The 22,969-nt window shown below is 37.6% G+C and overlaps 1 protein-coding gene across 1 annotated transcript in view; it reads right to left on the bottom strand.

Moving 5' to 3' along the window:
* FMR1NB (FMR1 neighbor) overlaps window positions 1-22,969 on the bottom strand; it is a 34,424-nt gene that overhangs the window by 5,019 nt on the left and 6,436 nt on the right. Inside the window, exons 2-4 of the mRNA XM_042973980.1 lie at window positions 14,691-14,810; window positions 10,054-10,194; window positions 8,582-8,678 (exon numbers count right to left, since the gene is read on the bottom strand). Of these exons, the coding sequence (XP_042829914.1) occupies window positions 8,582-8,678; window positions 10,054-10,194; window positions 14,691-14,810 (358 nt within the window). The remainder of the gene's footprint in view (window positions 1-8,581; window positions 8,679-10,053; window positions 10,195-14,690; window positions 14,811-22,969) is intronic.

Here is a 22,969-nt window from a genome sequence, read left to right as displayed (position 1 = left end):
GGAAAAACCTAGAAGACAAAGCACCTATGGTCAAAGAATAGTTTGAGATTTGAAGTTTAAAATTTCAGACACTGAGGTTCAATTTTTTAATTTTTTTGTGGAATTTACCAATTTTGTGAGAGAGAGCATGTCAGGAGGGGCAGAGAGAGAGGAAGAGAGAGAGAATTACAAGCAGGCTCCACACTGTCAGTGCAAGGAGCCCAATGTGGTGCTCAAACCCATGAACTCGTGAGATCATGACCTGAGCCAAAATCAAGAGTCAGAAGCTTAACCGACTGCCACCCAGGCCCTCCTCAGAGGTTCAATTTTTGATGAATGACAAGATTCAGGATATGGGCATGAAAGTGGCTGGCCAATACAGAATACAGGAAAGATTACTCAGAATTGAGTACATCAGAGAACTCTGAAGCTATGGGCTCAGATGGCTCATAACATGGACAGCGAGGCTGCCCAGGGAGATGATCAGATAGAGAAGAAGAACACAACACCTAGCAAATTCCCAGACCAAAGTAGGAGCTCAATAAATGTTTGCAGAAAGAATGAATGTAAAAAGGATTGAAGTGGAGAGTCTAGTGTAGTTCTAAATGGACTATGTATCAGATTCGTTTGGGGTGCTTTAGAAAATACACATTTCAGGTCCAAATCCCCCACTTATTATATCAGATTCTCGTGAGTACAGCCTAGGAATCTATATTATTAAATATTTCCAAGGTTACTTCCATAGAACCCATCTACAGACTAGAATATGATAAATACTGGTAATAGGTTGGCTTTTCCATGTTTCTTAACAAACTCTAATTCATTGATATAAATACAAATTCTTTAAGACAGTTAAAGAACATAACATCAATTTTATAGACAAAAAATTTATCATTTGCAACATCAAAAAGATAGAAAATCCACCAAAACGACTGACTAGATTACTCCAATCATTATTTACTGAGTTGCCTACCAAACAGTCTTAGAGACCTATGGTTCTCAGACCTGAGTATACATAAGAATAACTTGTTGGGCTTGTTAAAACCCAAATCTTGGGGCTTTAACCCCAGAGTTCTGATTCAGTAGGTCTGGGGTAGGGCCTGAGAACATGTATTTCTGACATGCTCCCAGGGGATGATAGTGAGACTAGTACAGGGACCCCATTTGGGGAACCACAGCTCTAGACTCAAAGAAGTATGAAGCTTAGCCCCTTGTCCTCACAGAAGTTACAATTTAGCCAGAGAAAGAAAACTAATAACAGGAAACAAAGGATAATTATGTGTTAGACTATGTGGTTAAGAACACAAGTCCAGAAGGAGGCTAGGCTGGGAGAAAAGAGAAAAGTTGGGGTCAGGAGCCTTTGCAGAACACTTCATGGACGAGTTGGGGCAATTGCAATATGAAGGTAAAAAAAGAATTCAAATGAATGAAGAGGATGAAGAAGAACAATCCTAAGATTTGGGAGCAACGTGGGCAAAAGAACAGAGGCAAGAATAAAGCCTGGGGTATACCAAGAAAAACAAATATAGCTACCTGGATGGAGCAAAAGATACATGTAGTGTTATAAGAAATGGTATTGGAATTATAGAGTGAGTCTAAAATAGAAAACTTTGAAAGCCACAGCCCTTTGAGTGGGCTTGAAGCAACAAAATGCCATTGTGTTTTTATCTGCATTTCTTTTCTTCCTGTTTTCTATACTACAAAAAGCAAGGAACTCAGAAGATAGATTGTAATCCTTGCTCTATCATGTAATCTTGAGCAAGAGACCAAACTTCCCTGCACCTCTGTTTTGAAGGTCATATTAAGACAATGTATTTGAAAAATTTACATAAACCAGAAAAGGCCAACATGCTAATTGTTTTTACCTTTAACTTTTTTATGGAGTGTGACTTTTTACTTTGGGGATTTGTATATAGTCCTTATGAGACTATGTGCTCCTTGAGAGCAGAGTATGATCTGAATCACCATTTTGTCCTTCACACCACCTAACACAAGGTCTGGAATCCAGATATTCTTGAATGGATTAGAAGTTCCTGAATAATATAATGAAATGAAATAATATACTATCTTTTGAAGAGGAATCTGGCAGGATATTACATAATAGATTAGAAGGAGAGTAGATTAGGAGTCCAGGCATATGTTCAAATTGGCTTGGCAAGTACCCGTACAAATTCCCTCCTTCTTAAGGGCAAAGTCATATATTCCTATCAAAGTACCAGGAACCTTCTCCGGGACTCAGTTCCTAGCCATCTTCCAAACCCTACTTGCAGTCCCATCCTAGTTACTTACAGTCTCTCTTGTATAAATTCTTTGGATTGAACACCTCATTCCAATGTCCTCTGCAGTTCTCAATCCTTTCTATGCCCTTGGATGCCAACTAGCCTTGTGTTATAGGACTGAACGCCTGTGTCCCTAAAACTCAACATATTTAAGGCCGAACTTCCAGTGTGTTTAAATTTGCAGATAGGGGGCTCTAAGGAAGTAATTAAGTTTAAATGAGGTCATAAGGGTGGGGCCCCAATCAGTACAATTAATGTCATTATAAAAACTGATTTTTCAGTTTTTTAAATTAAAAACAAGAGAGTTTACTCTTTCTCTCTCTCCTTCTCACATGCATCAAGGAAAGGCAATGTGAGTACACGGTGAGAAGATGGCCAACTGCAAACCAGGAAGAGAGTCCTCACCAGAAACCAAATCAGCTGGCACTGTGATCATGGACACATGATTTCTCACAGTGAGAAAATAAATGTCTATTGTTCAAGTTGCCTGGTCTCTGAAATTCTGTTATGGCAGCCCTAGAAGAATAATACACCTTGGTGGGGGGGGGGGTTGTTGTTGTTTGTTTGTTTGTTTTTGCTCCTCTCCTAAAACCACTTATCCAGGACAGAAATTGACACCATAAGACCTGGACTAAGGTAACAATAAATGTAACAATAAATAAATTTAAGAAGAGGCAAATCTCAGACTCATTCCAAAGGAAACCAAAAAATTACAGGTAGACTAAGAGAACAGATTACATATTAAAAATAACGAAAAGGAAATAGTCACAGATGACTCTAAGGTTTCTAGCCTGGGAGACTAAAGAAATCACTGAAAGAAATGGACAGCTATCAAGGGGAGATGGTTTGAGAGAAAAAAAAAAGATAAATTTGCTTTTGTACATGTTGCATTTAAGGTGCTAACAGAACATTTAATTCATGAGGGCATTTGGAAATATGGAATAGGTAGAGGTAAGGATTTCAGGATTCAGATTTAAAAGACTCATTCACTCAGAGAAGCCCAGAATATTATGATCAGAAAGGACCTTAGGGGCGCCTGGGTGGCTCTGTCAGTTGAGCGTCTGACTTCTGATTTTGGCTCAGGTCATGATCCCAGAGTCGTGGGATCAAGCCCTGCATAGGGCTCTGTGCTGAGCGTGGATCCTGCTTAAGATTCTCTCTCTCTCTCTCTCTCTCTCTCTCTCTCTCTCTGCCCCCCCCACCCATAAATTTTTTTTAAACGCCAAAAAGAAAGAACCTTAGAAATTATCTAACTCAATTCTCTACCCTAATTTTATGAGAAAACCAATACCAAAAGAAGTTAACCTCAGTATAAAACTGGTAAAAAAGGCAGAACTAGAACATAGATTTTTTTTACATGTTCTTTCTGCTACATACCTGTAATATTCTCTGGTAGATGAGAATAAGACTTTGGGAAATAACCACAGTTGAGACAACAAAGAAAAGCAAACCGAGAAGAATCAGAATGGTAAAGGGAACAATGAAATCCAAGGAACGAAAGTTTCAAGAAGGGAGCAATCAACAGTGTTCTATGTGACCAAAAGGTCAAGTTGGATGGGAACTGAGAAAAGGCCACTGCATTTTGCATTGAGGTTATTAGTTACTTGGCAACAAAATGTTCTTTTTAATAGTACCTACTACTCCAGACTTCTCTTATGGGAACATTTCAGACATATAATCTGCATATAATGAGATTCTCTTATTATTTCAGTAACTAAATTACCTTGAACAGGGTCCAAGAAGAACTGGCTTTATGTGAGTTTCAAATCTATAGTGAGTCATGTTAGAGCAGGGTTCCAGTTTGCTCACATTCTCATCTGATCATATTTTATCAAAGTTCTTACAGACTAGCCATACTTTTAAAATTTACAGACTTTATTTCCTTTCTCTGAATTCACATGTATATAATCCTAGGAACTTCAAACCTTTCAGCAGTTGGCTAATTACTGCATAAAGCTTTTCAAAATAACATTACTAATTATGTTGTACAGTATAATGAAACACACAAACATGGAGATTTGAAAATGTGAATGCCTATTTTTAAAATTCAATGGGTGATGATTTTTAGGCAATCTTTGACACATTTATTCCCAGTTCTTTACCTCCCATTCTAAAAAGTAAGTGGTATTAAGACTATCTGCATAATGAAAACCACATTATAATACAGAGAATCACGCAGCAGGATTTGTCTAAATGTAGAAATTTTCAGTAACAGCCATCTGGCAAGTAGCAACATTGAAAGTGTATGGGGGATGTGCTATTTACATCATCTGTGTATCAGATGATCTACAATCTTAAAAAAACATGGCTTTTTATTAGTTGAAAGAAAACAGAGTTTTGTCATTTTCAGACTGAGTTCTGGATTTTTTCTTAATTCAAAGTTGCAAATCCAATCTGAGGAAGAAAGAAACACAAGAAAATGCACTCCATCTGAGTTTAATGGGCATGGTATTATAATATTTGAATTTTCCACCTTACCAAAGCTATGTACACACTCAAGTATCATATCACTATATAATACACAGATGTTTAACTGGTCTATGTATAAAGATTAAACTTTATCTAAAAACAGATAAAGATTAGAAACTAAATGTGGCACTTGAGACTACAATTATTGGCACTCTATTACTGTAACGGGAACAATTCAGCCACCACTCTTCTCTTCTCTCCCACTAGAGCCCCCTCCCCTGCTTCCTTTCATCCTCATCCACCTGATCTCCTCCTTCCTTCATCTCTATGTAAGTCTTAAGCCTGCCAGTGACACTGAAACCTAACGAGGTTTCTGATCCCTATTAATGAGAATAAAAATAGATCTTACATAACCTTGAAGACGTAATGAATTTCAAAACGCATCTTATATGCAAGTTTAATAAGGCTATTAGTAGAAAATTCTTAGAAAGCCTTTCTTTCACTAGTGCTGTCTGCTCTCTTCTGTACATGTGCAACCAATTCAAGCTGGCTTGAGTTCTCGGTGTACCTGGTTCACACCTCACCTGAACTTGAGTCAAGCAGAAGTAAACTAGAGATTACGTTACAGATTATTCCAGGGGCAAAGTTCAGCCACTTCTGCTTAGAAATGACAAGCAGTTAAGGGGTCTATAGTGAGGAGATTCCATCTGGATGTAATGAATTATGCGGGAGCCCCCCCTCCAAATCTTGTCCTCCCTTCAAAACTCAGCTCAAATAGTACCTCCACCACAGAGCCCACTGTGCCCTCTCCCATTCGTCCTGATCCCCACTGCCTCAAAACTTTGGTAAGTTATTGCCACCACTCTCTTAATCCTTAATTATATTCCATCATATGTTATTATTTAACATGTCATGCTTGGGGCTTATTTTAAGGTAGGTTTAAGCTCTTTGAAAGTAGGGCCTGTGTCTCAGACATTTCCGTATCGTCCACAATGCCTAGCACAAGCAATAACTAAATATGCTCAACTGTAGAAAGCACGAATTAGACACCAAAAGAATAAAATGCATTTGGCTCTGGAAAGTGATTATCCTCTTCCCCCAAACTGCTTTCATTTCTCCCACCTGCTCATATTACTTCTCATGTTTCATCCCTCTAACCCTTGCCAGTTGTTAGCTCCTGAGGCGATCTGTGAATAAAACACACCGTCCAAATTGTAGGAGCTACGGAACGTCAAAACATCACTTGTTTTGGCTTACAACTGGAGGCCGAGAGGGGAGAGCTACAACATCTGAAGGAACGTATATTTAATGTAAAGGACAGGACCCAGCAGGAGGAGGAGCTTAATAGTTTCTTCCAATGCCTCAAGAGTTCTTCCAACAAACAGGCCCAGATCATGTTACTGCAGATCTGCTTCTGGCTTTTAGCCCCTAGTTAGTTGATTTAGATAAACAACTGTGTTTGGCTACCTCCTTTTCTTTTTTAAACCACTACATATTGATTTTACTGCTGCATCTATTTCCCTTTTATGGGTCATTTATTCTACCTACTGTAATATTTTATCTATCTCTTTATTCTTGGAAATGAAGAACAGGAAGCAAGTTAAGGGGATAGTTCTAAAGAGATATCTCGACCCCAAAAAGAAAGGAGTGGTTAGCAGGCTTTGGCTTCCATTTAAGCTCCTTGTTTGGTATCAAGGATAGGGTCTTTATTCGAACACAATCATTCTCCTTGCCTCTAAAATCAGCTTACCAGGAAAATCTTGACAGTGCCCCATCCACCCTCACACACCCATTGTTACCGGAAATTAAGCTAAGCAGCAAGCACTAAGCACATACTCTGGGGTTGCAAAAAACAACCCAGGATGTCTGAAGAAACAAATAAATTTCAGAAATAAATAAATAAATTATAGAAAACCAAATTTTTGGTGTTCAATAAATACACAATTCACACTGTTCAAATCTCTCGAACCGTTTTTACTATATATAAAGAAGAAAATATATTATCAGGGAAGAATTCTTTGAAATTAATTTTAAAGAAAAATCCAGCGTACCTGAACATCCCTTTAAAACTCCCTGGCAGAGACACAGTGGAGGAGCCATAACGAAATTATTACACCAGGCCTATTATACCAGACATCTAGACTGCATGGCATAATCCTAGCCACCATTTGCTAGCAAATATTATTTCATTTTTGTTCATGGTTATCTTTTTTCTGAAATCAGACTCTGAAGAAGGAAGGGTAAAAAAATTCCACTCCTATTCTCAATTACTTGTGGGAACAAAGAAAATGCGAGAGGCCTAAGAACAGGGATTACACACTCAGTATACAAAACTAAGTGAAAACTGACAGAAGAACTGTCATATAGCAAATGGGAGGAGTTGAAAGGCTATGACCCTACTGTATCTTCAAAATGGTCTGAGAAAATGATGTGAGTGATGAGAAGTTTAAATTACTATAGGACTGCCTTCCAGGCTAGTCAATGCCATCCACTATATTTCTGTATTCGCTCAACCATTAATTTATTCAACAAAAATGTATTAGGCACCTTAACACATGACGCACTGTGCTATGGATTGAAAATACAGTGATGAATATAACACATTCATCAAACTCAAGGAAAAGGTACAAAAAAGAAAAAAAAGACTTAATGATCTTTATGGAAAATAAGGTAACTTGTGTATAGTCTCAATCTTCCTGTGAAATCTAACCAACGTTTTGGTAACTCAAATACCACTACTTTCTTATTAACTCAAATAAAAACATCAAAGATGCTTACTCTTCAACTGGTAGCTTTTCTTTACCAGAGAACTGAAGGAAATACTCTCAGGGTCATGCTAGTGCTGACCCTCCACTTGCACAAACTTCAGAGTGAGTGCCTCCTTAAATTTTGTGCTCTAATTGCCTCACTCACACCACCCTGGTCCTGGTCCTGCTCTGTCTCCACACCCACCGTTCCAAGAGGTAGTGAGCTATTTTTTTAAAAAACTTTAGATGTATAGGGGCGCCTGGGTGGCTCAGTCAGTTGAACGTCCGACTTCAGCTCAGGTCATGATCTCACGGCTCGTGGGTTTGAGCCCCATGTCAGGCTCTGTGCTGACAGCTTGGAGCCTGGAGCCTGCCTCAGATTCTGTGTCTCCCTCTCTCTCTGCCCCTCCCCTACTCACACTCTGTCTCTGTCTCTCTCTCTCTCTCTCTCTCAAAATAAAAATAAACATTAAATTTTTAAAAAATTTAAAAAAAAAAACCTTAGAGGTATCACGCTGACAGGCCACAGGGATTTTATATAAGATGCTAAGAAGAAACATGATGCAAATTGGTTTGAAGAGAGACCAAAGCTTTTAAGACCCAATGGTAGATGACCATTTACTAGATGGTGATAACACTTCTAGGAACCTTTCTGATTTGCAGTTAATAACCACTTCCACTCACAGGCTCCCAGATCACTAATGTATTTTTCCTTCCAAGAGGATGTCTAAATTTATGGAAAAAGAAAATAACATGTATTTAAAAATATTATGGTAACTTGGGGCGCCTGAGTGGCTCAGTCGGTTAAGTGTCCGACTTCACCTCAGGTCACGATCTCACAGCTCGTGGGATCGAGCCACGCATCGGGCTCTGTGCTGACAACCCAGAGCCTGGAGTCTGTTTTGGATTCTGTATCTCCTCTCTCTCTTCCCCTTCCCTGCTCGCTCGCGCTCACTCTTTCTCTCTCTCAGAATAATAAATAAACATTTAAAAAAATTTAAAAATATTATGGTAACTCTATTTTATGTTTTTCCTAAGCTACCTTCTTTTAAACAAAAGGGACCCAAACATAATCCCCGTGTTTCTAGTGCATATGAATAAATGTGTCTACACAGAAATATCCAAATACACTCAGCAATCAGCAAATAAAAGTTTATGTTTGCCTACCTCCTCCGCCAAAGAGAGCAGCAAAAAATGGGCACACATCCCAGGATGATCATGCCGATCACACCAAGCCCAAACATCCGGAACATCTGTGTAGGCTCTGTTGGTTTAATTATATTCTGTTACTTTTATGACTTAAGCAAGAGAAGAAAATCTGAGCTCTTTCATAAAGCCTTTATAAACAACTATCAGTGAATGAAGCAAAAAAGAGAAGTATTCTTATATGACAGGTAAATATCTTTGCTACTCTATCAGTAGCAGGAGTTTATGAAATCTTGAAATACAACTAAAAGCTACACTTGAAATACATGCCTCCCTAAGGAAGCCTTAACAAAATGATCCTACTGTTTTTCTTAACAGACTATTATGACTCATACTATATATTTCTTCCTATGGCCAAAGTGTGTTTTTTTTCTTGGCCATATGTTATACATCCTAGGGCACTCAAGGAGGGAATTAAACTACGAATAGTTGACTTGTTAAAGGAATGGCTTCTTAAATGTTTACTTCAAATTATAGAACATTAAATAAGAAATCAAGACTTTGCAGGTGAATAAGCATATTTTATTCTTATATTCATTTGGAAATGCATTCTAATATGATTGGGGAATTATAAGTCACGGTACAATTTTTCCCTCCACAAAGGCTGAATGTTTCTTCACACGTAATATAAAGACTAAACTGATGAATGAATTATAAACACCATGTGACAGTGCTGAAACTGTAATACTGTATTCATGATCAGGTTTCAGTTTCCATTATTAATACTAGATGTTCAACAAAGACCTGTAAATTGAATAGGGACTATATTAACCTAAGACATTGTTTTGCATGCATCCTTTTTGTAGTATTTGTTAGTGTTTAATCATATCTAATATGTCCATCATGGGACCAACTGGTAATATGTCCCCACAATCCAAATGCAGGAGCAAAAACAGATGGTCTAGTTCTCAAAACTTTTTAAAGAAAAAACAAATCTTAAGAACCTGATTCAAAAACAATAGAACAAAGAGAAACTAATAAACAAACCTTAACAAGGAACATGCAAGTCTATCGTTACATACTTTGAACGTTATGTTTGAAGACAAGATAAATGGGAAGAATTCTACTCAAGTAGGAAGAAAAGGTGAGAAGAGAAAAATAAGCTAAGGCATGCTCAACTGGTATCTTCTTCCAAGCACTGAAGGTTAGATCTCACAGAGCCTGGAATCTCTGGAACAAGACAGAGATCAACTAAAGCAAAAGAAAAGAGGAGACTAATTTTGAACTGCCAAAGTCATATCAAAGGCTAAGCCGAAACTGTTGATGAATTGAGGCCTGCCCACCTCTGGACTTTTACAGACAGTGTTGCTCGAGGGCTGGGATCCCCCTTTAGGTGTTAAGCTAAGAGATCCAAATTTAAACTTATGCCATCGTGACCTATTTCTTCAATTTTTAAAAACATAAATATAATAAATGTAAGAGGATGAACTTACTATCCTTTAATGGGACAAAACAGTTGATGTTACTGATCTTGAAGGATGAGTAACAGCATTTATATCCCAAACATTCAGTCTTGTTGTAATCTTGCTGCTCATTGCAAGCCTTCACCACCTGATTCTGCTTTGGAATGCATGCTTTTACCAACAAAATCCAAGAAAAATAATTCAGTATGGTTAATAAGCACTTTCCTTAATTAAATAATTACTGCAAGACAAAAAAGAAAAATATTCAAACTGGTGCGTTTAAATGTTTTTCAATGTTTTATCATTTATTTTTGAGAGAGAGAGAGAGAGAGAGAGAGAAACACAGAGACAGAGCATGAGCTGGGGAGGGGCAGAGAGAGAGGGAGACAGAATCCGAAGTGGGCTGCAGTCTCTGAGCTGTCAGCACAGAGCCTGATGCAGGGCTTGAACTGCAAGATCATGACCTGAGCCAAAGTTGGACACTTAACTGACTGAGCTACCCAGGTGCCCCTCAAACTGGTACATTTAAAGACTGAATGACATGTACAAATGGTGATGAATGTTGAAAAAAAAAGAGTTAAGCTAAAAATTACCACAAAGTTATTTAACATCACATTTTCAATTCTAGATGAATGGCAGAAAAATGTAAATTGTTAACAGGTCATTGGTAAGGTAGTTTTAAAAGGACTATAGATCATAAGCTGAGTAGTAGTAATACAAATATAACACAGAAGGAGCTAAATAACAAGAACATACCAAATGTCCTTAAAACTAATGCCTTGTTAATAACATAATACCATGAATATCCTCTCACTCAATTCTACTAAGCTACAGAAACTCACTGAATGTGTCAATGAAAATGAATGTAAGTAAAATTCAGTTTACTGTTAGAGTGTAAGGTAAATGATACTATTGGTATTGACCTACTTTCTGTGAACACTTACCATATTGGCACTACGGTATGTTTTAAGATTCTTCCTTTTGACCTTAAGTTATGACTCTATAATTCTGAACAGGCAATGATTTATGGCATGAACAAGAAGATTCATGCAACTGCAATAAATTCATACATATCAGAATCTATAAGACTTGCAAGCTCATAAATAAATAAATAAATAAATAAATAAATAAATAAATAAGACTTGCAAGCTCAAACAGCTGATTCTTTTAGACATCCTGCTTTGTAAGAGAAACAAATGACAACCAAAACGGCAGATACCAGATTTTTATTCAAAAAGAAAACTTCTACGGTATGGCTTACGGCCAGCATAGATTCAGTTCAATCTTCAATACTGTCAACAACTACAGACTTAGAAAAGTAATAACTGATGTTTTATAATCACTCTCAAGCACTTGAACATCAGCAAAGAACAGTATGATGTTTACAAGCACATTTTTATCTCTTGGTATATTTTATTATATTCCTCTTTTTTAAAGATTTGCAGTTCCCGAAACTAAGGTAAAAATAATAATAGCTACCATTCACTAGGCACCTACTTGGGCCAGGTACCTTGATTTACACACGTTATTTCTAATCTTTATAACAAACTCTCAAAATGAGTTTTACAACCCCCATTCTGGAAATAAAGAAATGAAGGATCAAAGTAACCTGTGCAAGGCCACCAATTTAATGCATTACCAGTTGCCCTGCATATTCATTTCCCAAACATTTTAGACATGTGAGAGTTTGGTCTACTTTGTCGTTATATACACTAGGCAATCTATTCTCAATTCTACCCGGCCCACAGTGACTTCCCTCCCCAGGCTGGAGTGCATCTGGAATACCATGATCAGGGCCCGGTCAGAGATGGTATGGACTTACTATGTGCAGAATTCTTTGCTATTGGCATCATTCAAAGATCACTTTCCAGGAATGGAAATCATAGAAGAGATTTTAAATCACAAAAGAGACTGGACTGGATGATTAAGATCTCATCTAATGCTGAGCTTCTGTTATTTAAAAATTTTTTTAATGGGGGGCGCCTGGGTGGCTCAGTCGGTTGAGCGTCCAACTTCGGCTCAGGTCATGATCTTGCGGTCCATGAGTTCGAGTCCCGCATAGGGCTCTGTGCTGACAGAGCCTGGAGCCTGTTTCAGATTCTGTGTCTCCCTCTCTCTCTCTGCCCCTCCCCCGTTCACCCCGTTCATGCTCTGTCTCTCTCTGTCTCAAAAAAATAATAAATGTTAAAAAAATTTTTTAATGTTTATTCATTTTTGAGAGAGAGAGAGACAGAGTGTGAGCAGGGGAGGGGCAGAGAGAGATGAGACACAGAATCTGAGGAAGGCTCCAGGCTCTGAGCTGTCAGCGCAGAGCCCAACACGGGCCTCGAACCCATGAACCGTGAGATCAACACCTGAGCCAAAGTTGGGTGCTTAACTGACTGAGTCACCCAGGTGCCCCTGAGCTTCTGTTATTTTATACTGCAGTTGGATCTGATGGACTTTATGCCAGATACTAAAATTAACTTTCAGACTTAAATTACTGAGACATTGTATTTTGAAGAACAAAAAGGGTAGAAAATTTTTACCAGGTGTTAAGTATATAATTTTGTCCAAAGAGAGAAGGACTGTGTGACCTCTCAAGCTTCCCTGTCAATCTATCTCAAGGTTATCACTTAAATGAGCAAGAGATAAATCTTTTACGAACAACAGCCTAATGACAAAACAGCAGACTTTTTTTTAGTGCTTAAGTGGGAAGAGTGTTCCTTTTCAATTATACAGGAGAGGAAATAAATTGGTTAAAAGTATTTCCCATTTTATGAACTTGTAGTTATTCTTTCCAAAGAAACAGCATATACATTTTATAAATAATTAATCACTGTTTTTTAAAGATTTGAATCAACCTGGGTCAGATGTTTCTCTTAAAATGGAACCGTCTGATTTTGTTGGGTATCTCATACAATTGATTTTGACTCAATTTACTGTGCCAGGTTGAAGGAATATTTTGGAAATGCAGATATTCTTATTTAGACTGTTTTCATTTATTTACTTTTTTAATTTTGATTTTTCTAAATATGAAATTTATTGTCAAATTGGTTTCCATACAACACCCAGTGCTCATCCCAACAGGCACCCTCCTCAATACCCATCACCCACCCTCCCCTCCCTCCCACCTCCCATCAACCTTCAGTTTGTTCTGTTTTTAAGAGTCTCTTATGTTTTGGCTCCCTCCCTCTCTAATCTCTTCTTTCTTTTTTTTTCTTCCCCTCCCCCATGGTCTTCTGTTAAGTTTCTTAGGATACACATAAGAGTGAAAAGGTGGCTTCACTGTTTGTATAATGTTGTTATTAGAGGTAATTATGGAACAGTTTATGTCTGTTATCTTCATTAGCTCTAAAGCTTAAATCATCAGGGTACCTGGGTGGCTCAGTTGATTAAGCATCCGACTTTGGCTCGGGTCATGATCTCACAGTTTGTGAGTTTGAGCCCTGTGTCAGGCTCTGCACTGACAGCTCAGAGCCTGGAGTCTGCTTCAGATTCTGTCTCCCTCTCTCTCTCTGCCCCTCCCCTGCTTGTGCTCTCTCTTCCTCAAAAATAAATAAACATTTCTAAAAAAAAGCTTAAGTCATCATTTGTTGTTTATGACCAACTTTGGCACTCTCACTAAGCCATTCATTTAGCTTCACAACATAACACCTTCTCAAATTTCTTTCTTTTTTAAAGATTTTATTATTTTTATGTTTTTTAAGTAAACTCTATGGCCAATGTAGGGCTCAAACTTACGACCCAAAATCAACAGTCACAGGCTCTACTGACTGAGCCAGCTAGGCAGCCCTCAAATTTCTCTTTCTTCACTCAACTTGAACATGGTGGTTTTTAAAATTTACTTAAGGGGCTCATTTATTTTGCTATTCTCATTAGTAGTAGGTATTATAATGCCTGTTTTGTACTTGATGAAACCAGTATAGAGAAAAATGAGGAGACTTCTGCAAGATCACAGAAGAATTCAGTGGCAGAATCTGAAATTAAACAAACGGATATAATTTTGTGCTTACTTATGTACATCAAATTCTGTTAGAATAAATTCCACATGATTTTTAATAAAAGCTTCATCTTTGTAATTCACATATGTCAATTTATTTGAAGCTTCTCCTTGAAAGGGTACCACATGTTGCAGAAAATGAAACATGTTTATTTGTGGTTAATAATTCTCAGGGGTCATCATGTGCTTGATAAACACATTATATACAGAATCACAAAAAGATGATGTGACTTGAAACCTGAACTTTTTATCATTAAAACAGATGGGAAAACATCTGGTATATTCCATAACATCAGAGCCACACAGTACCCTGATTAATGATATAGAAGGCATTAATTTCACAATACTGGGTCAGTGACTAAATTTCAGGCAATACCATTAAGGTAAGTTGTGTAAGGTTTAGATATTTGTGAAGGAAATGTATTTCTATAAAGAGTAACCTGCATTTATGAAATGTCTTAAAAATACTGTCTCAGGTCATCCTCACAATTCTTTGTGGTAAATATTTTCATTAAAGCTGAGGACACTGAGGTTCACAGATGCTATCTTGCCTATGGCAAAGGGTTGAGTCAGGATTAAAACCCAGGTCTATCTCACTCCATTGCCAATAGACCACACTGCCTCCTAACCATTTAACTACTCTTTACAAAATGAGGACACTGGGAGGGGAAAAAAAAGAACTTACTTGTTGGAAAGAAAAAATTGAACAGAGCTTCCCATGCAGAAGTTTTTTCTGGAGTTTGTCCATCAGCATTTTCACTGCTCCACACATTATATTCACTTGAAGACACAGAATTTGAGGACCCTTAAGAAAAAGTGAAATTATTAATCCCGACATATATAAAGCATTGATCACTCTCTATGGTCCTTTAACAGTAACTATCCTTTGCTTAAATTAACTATGGAAAGCCTAAGAGCTAAGATATTATACTTAAATCTCATAACAGCTTAGGTACTATTAATAATCAGAATGTGATTCTGCTGTGAAACTGAAAAACTAAGTATTAAATTTAAAAAATTAATTAATTTTAACATTCTTAAGCCATCTACCAACACATCCCATTGCTGTGCTGTAAACTAAATTACAATAGTGAAGTTGCCTCTGACAAACAGCATTGATATTCAGAGGCCCTATCAATTAACAACTTGGAAACAGTATGTATCCCAACTAAATCAGACCCCATCACAGAACCTCTTGGCATATATGTTGCCTTCTGTATTTACTGATAAAAATCAAGGCCTTGGACAATGTAAAACTTTCCTTTCCTTCTTCCTCAATACCTCAAAGAAACTGCATTTAGTTTTCTTTGCACGATTCCTTCCTATATAAGAGGAAAGTATATCTATCTTTGTTCACATAGCATGGATCTGTCCATATCATTCAATATTTGTCAACACTATCTTTAATAATTTCACAGTATTCCATTATGTGGCTCTATTACAACTGAATTAACCATCTCCCCATAGAAAGACATTTGTTAATCACAAGATATTCATATTATAAAGAACACTGCATAGAACTCATAGATACAAAGAAGAGACTGGTGGTTGCCAGAGGCAGGCAGTGGGGGTGGGTGAAATGGATTAAGGGAATTAAAGGCACAAACTTCCAGTTACAAAATAAATAAGTCCTGGGGATGAAATGTACAGCATGCTTACTACAGGTAATAAAACCGTATTGCATAAAGTTGCTAAGAAAGTAGATCTTAAAAGTTTTCATCACAAGAAAAAAACATTTTGTAACTATGTCTGATGACAGATGTTAACTATAGTTACCGTGATCATTCTGCAATATACACAAATATCCCATCATTATCTTGTACACCCAAAACTAATATAATGTTGTATGTCAATTATACTTCAAGAATCAAAACAAAAAACAGAAAGAAAACTGCAATGATTATCATTGGAACCATATATTTGCAAACAGCTATGAAAATTTCCTTAGGATAAATTGGTAGGGAATGGCTCTTGATCTTGGCCACACTACCCTCCAGCAAGGCTGCCCCAAGGTACATTTCTACCAGTAGTGCAGGCAAGTACCAATATTCTTGCACTCTAGACTTTTTGTTGTTCTTTGCCAGTTTGGTGCCAAAATAATGGTATTCCTTTGGTTTAATTTGCACCTTTAAGTTATCGGTGAGCTTACATCTTCCATAAATTGGTTGTATGGTAGAGAAATTTACCTTCAGTCTGCCACATATGTTAAAAATATTTTTCAAGGTAACCAGCTACATTTATATTTTTTATGATGTTTTGGGAAGTTCAAACATTATAAATGTTTTATGTAATCAAATCTATCAGTCTCTTCCTTTCCCATTTCTGCCTTTCAGGTCATGTTTAGAAAAACATTCTAAATTCTAAGATTTCCAAGGTGCCTGGGTGGCTCAGTCAGGTAAGCCTCTAACTCTTGATTTTGGATCAGCCCATGACCTCACATTCGTGAGACTGAGCCCCATGTCAAATGTGACAGCACAGAGCCTGCTTGGGATTCTCTCTCTCCCTCTCTCTCTGCCATTCCTCTGCTCTTGCATGTGCACACACACTCTCTCTCTTCTCCTTCTCTCTCAAAATGAAAGTTCATTTCATTTCTTCATAATCATATTATCACTAAATATAGTGATATATAGTGATATAATATATATATATGATATATATATATATAGTGCATATATATATATCATATACATATATAAATATCACTAAATATATGCCTCCTTTCTTTCCAATACTAACAGCTCATTTCTTTTTTTTCTCTCACTGCATTGCCTAGAACTTCTGAAACCATGGTGAGAAAAAAAAGGCTATGATAATGGGCACACTACAGTTGATCCTGACTTTAATGTGAAAGCACTAGTGTTTCATCATTAAGTATAATTCTGGCTACTGGCTTAGGATAGATATTTTTTATTAAATTAAGGGTACACTGCTCTAGTCCTAGTTTACTACAAATGTTCTCGTTATTTTTTTTTCATTTTTATTCAAGAACGGAAGTGGGGAAAAATTTTTTTAATGTGAAACAAAATTTTTTTAAAAGGCGGGGGGGTGCCAAGGTGGCTCAGTCGGTTAAGGGTCCGACTTCGGCTCAGGTCATGATCTCAATCAAGGTCCATGATTTCAAGCCCCGCGTCAGGGTCTGTGCTCACAGCTCACAGCCTGGAGCCTGCTTTGGATTCTGTGTCTCCCTCTCTCTCTGCTCCTCCCCTGCTTACGCTCTGTCTCTCTCTCTCTCTCTCTCTCTCTCTCTCTCAAAAATAAATAAATGTTAAAAAAATTTAAGAATGGAAGTGGGATTTTATCAAATGTTTTTAATACTTACTGCCACGATATTTCCCCCTGACTATTAATTGTTAAATATTAATATATCTCCCAATATTAAAATATTCTTGCATTCCTTCCAAAACCAGACAGAGACCCCACTAAAAAGGAGAAGTATAGAACAATTTCCCTGATGAACACAGATGCAAAAATCCTCAACAAGACATTAGCCAACAGGATCCAACAATACATTAAAAAAAATTATTCACCACGACCAAATGGGATTTATACGGGATGCAGGGCTGGTTCAATATGTGCAAAACAATTAACATGATTCATCACATCAATAAAAGAAAGGACAAGAACCATATGATCCTCTCAATAGATGCAGAGAAAGCATTTGACAAAATACAACATTCTTTCTTGATAAAAATCCTCAAGAAAGTAGGGATTGAAGGATCATACCTCGAGATCATAAAAGCCACATATGAATGACCCAATGCTAATATCATCCTCAATGGGGAAAAACTGAGAGCTTTCCCCCTAAGGTCAGGAACAAGACAGGGATGTCCACTCTCGCCACTGTTACTCACCACAGTTTTGGAAGTCTTAGCCTCCACAATCAGACAACACAAAGAAATAAAAGGCATCCAAATTGGCCAGGAGGGGTCAAACTTTCACTCTTCACAGATGACATGATACTCTATATGGAAAACCCAAAATATTCCACCAAAAAACTGCTAGATTCATGAATTCAGCAAAGTTGCAGGATATAAAATCAATGCACAGAAATCAGTTGCATTCCTATTCACCAATAATGAAGCAACAGAAAGAGAAATCAAGGAATCGATCCAATTTGCAATTGCACCAAAAACCATAAAATACCTAGGAATAAATCTAACCAAAGAGGTGAAAAAGCTATACACTGAAAACTATAGAAAGCTTATGAAAGAAATTGAAGAAGACACAAAAAAATGGGAAAAGATTCCATGGTCTTGGACAGGAAGAACAAATATTGTTAAAATGTCGATACTACCCAAAGCAGTCTACATATTCAATGCAATCCCTATCAAAATAACACCAGCATTCTTCACAGAACTAGAACAAATAATCCTAAAATTTGTATGGGACCAGAAAAGACCCCGAATAGCCAAAGCAATCTTGAAAAAGAAAACCAAAGCAGGAGGTATCACAATCTGGGACGTCAAGCTATACTACAAAGCTGTAATCATCAAGACAGTATGGTACTGGCACAAGAACAGACACTCAGATCAATGGAACAGAATAGACAACCCAGAAATGGACCCACAAACGTATGGCCAACTAATCTTTGACAAAGCAGGAAAGAATATCCATTGGAATAAAGACAGTCTCTTCAGCAAGTGGTGCTGGGAAAACTGGACAGTGACATGAAGAAGAATGAACCTGGACCACTTTCTTACACCATACACAAAAATAAACTCAAAATGGATGAAAGACCTAAACATAAGACAGGAAGTCATCAAAATCCTAGAGAAGAAAGCAGACAAAAACCTCTTAGACCTCAGCTGCTGCAACTCCTTACTCAACACGTCTCTGGAGGCAAGGGAAACAAAAGCAAAAATGAACTATTGGGACCTCATCAAAACAAAAATCTTCTGCACGCTGAAGGGAACAATCAACAAAACTAAAAGGCAACTGACAGAATGGGAGAATGTATTTGCAAATGACATATCCAATAAAGGGTTAGTAGCCAAAATCTATAAAGAACTTATCAAACTCAACACCCAAAAAACAAATAATCCAGTGAAGGAATGGGCAAAAGACATGAATAGACACTTCTCCAAAGAAGACATCCAGGTGGCCAACCGACACGTGAAAAAATGCTCCACATCACTCATCATCAGGGAAATACAAATCAAAACCACAATGAGATGCCACCTTACACCTCACAGAATGGCTAACATTAACAAATCAGGCAACAACAGATGTTGGCGAGGATGTGGAGAAAGAGGATCTCTTTTGCATTGTTGGTGGGAATGCAAGCTGGTGCAGCCACTCTGGAAAACAGTATGGAGGTTCCTCAAAAAACTAAAAATAGAACTACCCTACGACCCAGCAATTGCACTACTAGGTATTTATCCAATGGATACAGGTGTGCTGTTTCGAAGGGACACGTGCACCCCCGTGTTTATGGCAGCACGATCAACAATAGCCAAAGTATGGAAAGAGCCCAAATGTCCATGGATGGATGAATGGATAAAGAAGATGTGGTATATATATACAATGGAGTGTTACTCGGCAATCAAAAAGAATGAAATCTTGCCATTTGCAACTACATGGATGGAACTGGAGGGTATTATGCTAAGCGAAATTAGTCAGAGAAAGACAAATATCATATGACTTCACTCCTATGAGGACTTTAAGAGACAAAACAGATGAACATAAGGGAAGGGAAACAAAAATAATATAAAAACAGGGAGGGGGACAACACATAACAGACTCTTAAATATGGAGAACAGAGGGTTCCTGGAGGGGTTGTGGGAGGGGGGATGGGCTAAATGGGTCAGGGGCATTAAGGAATCTACTCCTGAAATCATTGCTGCACTACATGCTAAATAATTTGGATGTAAATTAAAAAAAAATTAAATTAAAAATTCTGAACAGACAAAAAAAAATATTCTTGCATTCCTGAAATAAAGCCCACAAATGCTAATGCTTTATGTAGGATTTGTGGATCAACATTCCTAAGTAAAGTGTGTCTGCCTTTCCTTTTGTGCTATCTATGTAGGATTTGGCATGGGGTTTATATTTACTTCATAAAATAATATGGGAAGCTTCCCATCTTTTTTCTATACTGAAATTATTTAAACAGCATAGGAAATATTTGATCCACTAAAAGTTTGTGAAAACTCATCCATAAATAGTCTGACTGTATTTTGTGGAGGGAATAGTGCCTTAATAACATTTCACTTCTTTGTGCTCATGAGCCAATTTAGATTTTTATTTTCCTAGGAAATCATCCACTTACAAAATTATTATTAGGATGGAATTATAGGAATATTCACTTATAATTTTTAAATCTCCTTTACATCAATGATAATATTCTCTTTCTCATTTTAATGAGAGCAATTTCCATACACATACACTTGAGTAAGTATTCTCAGCCTGTAGGGTACTTTCTTATGATATGAACCTTATTATATGAATATGAGCTTTATTATACATGTTAAATCAAGTTACAGTGTATTATTCAAATGCTCAATATCCTTATTTTTTTTTTTCTAGAACTAAAAGATATGTATTACAGTCTCCCACCACAAGTGTGGTTCTGTCCATTTCTACTTGAATTTCTAAAACCATCTGTTTTATGTATTTTAACACTATGCATAAACGTTCATTCATGACAGTTTTATCTTCACTGTATATTACACATCTTAACAATATTTAAAATAACCGATTTTGTTCTGTTTGTTTTTCCTAACTCCTACTCATTCAATAGATACACATTTAATGCCTACTATATTCTAGGTTTGGAGGATACATTAGTGAACAAATCAGATAAGAACCCTGCCCTTGAAACTTAACAGAAAACCATGGGGGAGGGGATGGAAAAAAAAAGTTAGGGAGGGAGCCAAACCATAAGAGACTCTGAAAAACTGAGAACAATCTGAGGGTTGATGGGGGAGTGGGAGGGAGGGGGTGGGTGGGTGATGGGTATTGAGGAGGGCACCTGTTGGGATGAGTACTGGGTGTTGTATGGAAACCAATTTGACAGTAAATTTCATATTAAAAAAAAAAAGGAGAAAAAAAAAAAAAAGAACCCTGCCCTCATGGGGCTTAAAGTACTGTGGAGAAAACAGGCAAAAAATAAGTAAACTAACAAATTAAATAATTACAAATTGCAGTGAGTGCTACAAAGAAAGTCGTATCAATACAGTATAAGGTAGGGGACCTACTTTAACTAGAGGATGGCCTAGCTGAGATAATATTTAAGCTTAAAAAAAGGATTAGAAGAAGCTGGGCACACAAAGGTCTTGGAAGAGTGCTTCCAGCACAGGGTACAAAAAATGAGATTAGTATTGCCAGGCATACTTCAACAGAGTAGAGGGCTCATTGTCCTACACCATATAGGAAAGGAACTACAATGGCAAGTGGCTCTGACAGGACCAGACACCGCCATTTGTTCACTTGGCGCTCCCCTTCCCCAACTGACTGTCCCAGCATCATCTGAAGGAAGTGTTGGCTGGCAGTAATAGCATACTGTGGCCTGAGTCTCCACTCTAGGTTATCTTCTACAGGTGGTGTGCTTTCTGGAGTCCCTCCAGGACAGAGATTATCCCCAACTCAAAGTACCCTAGCCTCCAGCTCCTACCAGACAAGCTTGGCCTTAGCCTGACGTGAAACGAAGGACGCTGCAACTTTTCTCAGTAGTATTTGGCCTGGCCTCCTCTCTATCTTTCAAAAATCCCTCCAAATTTCTGGCATATTGATGGCAGATGGCATCCTTCCTGGTTCCCTTGGTTTTCAACCATTATAGATCTCTTAGTCATTTCAACGGGCATTTGAAATAGAGGAAGCAATTAAACATTTACGCAGGTAGGCACCATCAGTGGCAGCCTGAACCAAGATTCTGCAGCATGTTTAACCTGCCCTCTACCACTGGTTTCTTCCCTACTCTGAAAGACAATTATTTACAAGTTGCTTTGAGCAGTATATCCCGTACCAACAGCATTACATGAGTTGATTTCAGGAGGAACACAGTTGTATATTTATGGATGTATTTATTTTTACTATTTATGTATTTATTTTAAAAGTGTAGAAAGAAATACATACAATTGTGTGTCTCTCTCTCTCTGTCTTACCATATGACTAGCATATCAAAACTACCATGACACCAAACAAGGTTGACATAACTCACTGCATGGTAAACCTTTATAAAATCCCCCTTAACATCTCTGTTCTTTCATCCCTGGGAGCAACTCAACTGTCCTTTTCTCTCTCCAAAATCTCCCATCAGCCCTCACCCAAGTCTTCTCAGATCTTCCTTTCCACCCTATTAGGCTCCAGACTCTTTCCCCATCCTGAATTGCTTTTCATATGCAGAATAATTCCATCCTCTCTGCCTCTAATTTGCATCTGTACATTCACTAACATGCTCAGCAAACAAAAGATTAGGAGCCAGCTTCCTTAAATGGCAGCAAGAAATGGTAAAGAACCAATTATGTTTCCCAGTCGCAAAGAATTTTATTTTTAATTTTCCTGTTAAAAAATAAAAGACTGAAAATCTAACTACATTTCAGAAAACAAACAAACTCAAAGCTGCAGGCTCTATGGCTATGAGACCTGTGTAATCTACAGTCTGGCTCTTAGAAGGACCCTACTCTTGGTTCGATGTTCTTGAAATGTGTAATACGTTTTGAACAAGGGATCCCACCTTTTCATTATGCAGATTATGTTGCCAGCTCTGCTCTGCAGGGAGGTCTCTCAGATGAGGAACTGGATTAAATGGTGAGGAGACAGAATGGGAGCAGTGGCTAATGGCATATTGATGGCTAATGGTATCACACTGGAGAAGATTCTGCTGGGACTTTAGTAAGTAGAGGGTCTACCTATGCTGCAGTCTTTCTGGGCTTTGGCCACGACCTGAATTTGCATTCTGGCACTGCCACATACTAGCTGGTGAGCTTCAAGTCAGTAAACCTCTCTATGCTTCAGTTTATTCAT

Source organism: Panthera tigris, chromosome X, assembly GCF_018350195.1.
Source record: "Panthera tigris isolate Pti1 chromosome X, P.tigris_Pti1_mat1.1, whole genome shotgun sequence".
Taxonomy (NCBI): domain Eukaryota; kingdom Metazoa; phylum Chordata; class Mammalia; order Carnivora; family Felidae; genus Panthera; species Panthera tigris.
This window is presented reverse-complemented; position numbering and strand designations above follow the sequence as displayed.